We start from the raw sequence: 2,934 nt of genomic DNA, 5'->3' as shown, positions 1-2,934 counted from the left end.
CAACCATTTGCAATCATGCACAACATAACAATAAAAAATTATCTTGCACCAAAGAGAATAACAACAAAATACTTACGCTTAAGCTCCCTTTGCAGGCTTGCTTCCATCTGAGCTGCACAAGATCATGTTCCAAATCCCATTATCACAGGCGACTGTAAGATTGGCATGATCGGTTGCCTTTTATTTACCTTTTTGACAACAGCATTAAGCCGTGTATGAATCTATTTTCACGTCAATTTTGAATCTTGTAAACAGCAAAAAACGATGAAAAAGAAGAACTCCTTCGAAAATGGCGGGTGAATGGCGCCCTTGTATTTTGTACCCAGATCCCCATTGCCGGCTGAGCCTCGTTTCAGTGCATTTTAGGAACCGCTGAGTTTTCGTGGGCGCGTCAATCATCCCACAAGTCAATGCGATCCTATATAGTTTATTGTTGTTTGACGAAAGGGTTGTGGGTCTGTACAATCAGAGCATATCAAATGTGTTTGGATATTTTCCCTCAAGTTGATTTAAATGCCGCTACAGAAATCAATTGGAATTTACCCGGCGAGTGACCTGTAGTTTACAGCTTCTTTTTTTATCTCAAGTACAGTTTTCCAGGAGGAGCGCAAGGGTATATTATATAACTCTCTTTCTCCTTCTGCGTGTTGCTGTTTCTGTTTCTTTCGTCTCATCGTTTTCAAAATGGCGTCCGTTTTCCGTAAGCTCGTCAGACGCGACACACGCAATGGAGATGGGTCCGACAAGAATGGATGTAAGGCTAAGGGAGACTCAGATCACAAGAATGAAAGGAAAGACGAGGACTTCAGCAATCAAGCAAACCAGAGTAATGATGAAACCAGACACTTGAATAATTCAAATCCGGCTAAATCTCAAGGGAGCAATGGCTTGAAAGGCAATACTGACGTTAGCGAAATGACTTCTTCTCACGCTCAAAGGGTCCGTTCAAAACGTTTAATGAAAGAGTTTCACGACGTGACCATGAGATGTGATAACAAACTGTTTTCAGCCGAACTTGTTGAGGATAATTTGTTCGAATGGAACGTGAAATTATACAAAATTGATACGGATAGTTTACTTTACAGAGACATGGTCGAGACCGGAACCAAGTTTATTTTGTTGAATATTACGTTTCCTGATAATTTTCCCTTCGCACCTCCTTTTATGAGAGTCTCAGCGCCGCGAATTGAAGGGGGTTTTGTTCTTGACGGTGGAGCTATCTGCATGGAACTTTTAACTCCTAAGGGATGGAGCAGCGCATACACTGTAGAAGCCATTGTGTTACAATTTTCTGCTGCCGTGGTGAAGGGACAAGGACGAATCGACAGATCAACAAAAAAGGCCTTTTCCAAAAAGGAAGCCGAATCCGCTTATAAACGATTGGTTAAAACGCATGAGAAATACGGCTGGGTTACACCGCCAAAATCTGAAGGCTAGTTAGATTAAAAGGAACTGTGGTCATGTATTAATATTTCTTTGTAGATACAATCCAGTGGCGATTCACAAATTCTAGTTGACAAAAAATGTATTTTATTGTTCACATTCGCAATTTTTCCATGCTTTAAGATCATTCTTTAAAGCTGTTGTTTTAAAAGTGACCCAGAAAAATTGATTGCCATTTGGAATATTTAGGGATTTTTCATATTTATGTTTCTGAATGTTGTTTTTAATACTCAGCTTTCACTGGAAAATTTTGAGGGTCTATGTAAATTTTACACCACCTGTTAAATCATTATTACTCTAAAAGCCACAAGAAAAAAGGTACAGTCAATGTGTAACGTTAACAACTTTCCAAGGCTTATTCACTCACTGTAAACAATATTAGAGTGGGCTCCTACAGTTTCCTGGCCATCTAGAAAACATGAAAGGAAGTCACTGTACAGTACATAGTATCAGATATGCTATTCCCATGCTAATGTTTATGACTGAAATATGTCAGATTTACGTATACTAGAAATATTGTAAATTGGCAACCCAAAGAAAAAAGAACAAGTATATTGCTTTTTTTGTATGAGAGAGATATCAATGTGTTTTGTGGTTACATTGACTGTGTCTTTTACTGTGAGACAAAAAAAAATTGTAAATTCCACCTCTGTTGAAAGTCACAGAAAAAAAATTTTACACTGATAGTGCCAAATTTTATAACTTTGGTTTCAGCTGTATTTTTGAGAGTAGGGATGCATTAATTAGGGAATGTAAATTGTCTTGTTCCATTCTGCCGTGTTGGCAAAGCCATAAGTGTAGTTTCTTCTTTAGAGTAAACTTGCTTGTGGGTTTTGAGATTTAAATTTCAAGAAGAAAATCATAGGGACCTGATTTTATTGTGTTTTTAGCTTACAAGTGATGTAAGTTTTATTCTTATATGGAAGAAGACAGAAATTTCCCTGCACCAGTAAGGTTTACAAATAATATTATAATTTTCAGTTGTGGTTTGAAAACTGTTACTGTTAATGAGTATTTTGATAGAGTCCTCATGTGAACTGACTAATTACATCATTAATTATTAACAATCAAAAATCAGAAGCCTAGTTCGAAGAATACTGTTTGTCTGGGTCAATGCAAGCATTTTCTCAAATTACTTCTCAGTGATTTGATATACTTGAATAATAACAATTTATTCCTTCACACCTGTTTACTAAAAGAGCACATTTTTTTGTTCCAAGAGAAAAAGAAAGAAAAGCAAACTCTATTGGACTTTCATGTATTCACGCTTCTTTTGTACATGCTCATTAGAGGGATAACAGAATTAGTTTGACCAGATAATGTTAATGAAAATTTTACTAGGAGCTCTTATTGTCTACAGTAACACAATACATGTCACAATAGAGTCTGAACAAAAGTATTGTTTAAAGCTTTCATGAGTGTTTTTTTTACTTACAGAATCTTTTCACTCCCAAGAGTTCTAAATGACAAAATTAAATAACCCTGAAATTT

The 2,934-nt window shown here is 36.4% G+C and overlaps 2 protein-coding genes across 2 annotated transcripts in view; one reads left to right on the top strand and one right to left on the bottom strand.

The window, feature by feature from the left end:
• Positions 1 to 273, bottom strand: part of LOC140927588 (tonsoku-like protein) — a 22,787-nt gene extending 22,514 nt beyond the window's left edge. The window contains exon 1 of the mRNA XM_073377264.1: positions 77 to 273. Within this exon, the coding sequence (XP_073233365.1) occupies positions 77 to 107 (31 nt within the window). The 5' untranslated portion in view covers positions 108 to 273. The remainder of the gene's footprint in view (positions 1 to 76) is intronic.
• Positions 274 to 431: 158 nt separating this feature from the next.
• LOC140927584 (ubiquitin-conjugating enzyme E2Q-like protein 1) lies at positions 432 to 2,700 on the top strand. The gene has a single exon (XM_073377260.1). The coding sequence runs from the start codon at positions 685 to 687 to the stop codon at positions 1,435 to 1,437; it is 753 nt and encodes a 250-aa protein (XP_073233361.1). The 5' UTR covers positions 432 to 684; the 3' UTR covers positions 1,438 to 2,700.
• Positions 2,701 to 2,934: the final 234 nt, after the last annotated feature.

Source organism: Porites lutea, chromosome 2, assembly GCF_958299795.1.
Source record: "Porites lutea chromosome 2, jaPorLute2.1, whole genome shotgun sequence".
In the NCBI taxonomy this organism is placed as follows: Eukaryota; Metazoa; Cnidaria; class Anthozoa; order Scleractinia; family Poritidae; genus Porites; species Porites lutea.
The sequence above is the reverse complement of the archived record's forward strand: the minus strand, read 5'-3'. Positions and strand labels throughout refer to the sequence as shown.

What these genes read in the sequence shown, in the direction of transcription:
- LOC140927584 (XM_073377260.1), top strand. Translation starts at nt 685, where the DNA reads ATGGCGTCCGTTTTCCGTAAGCTCGTCAGACGCGACACACGCAATGGA.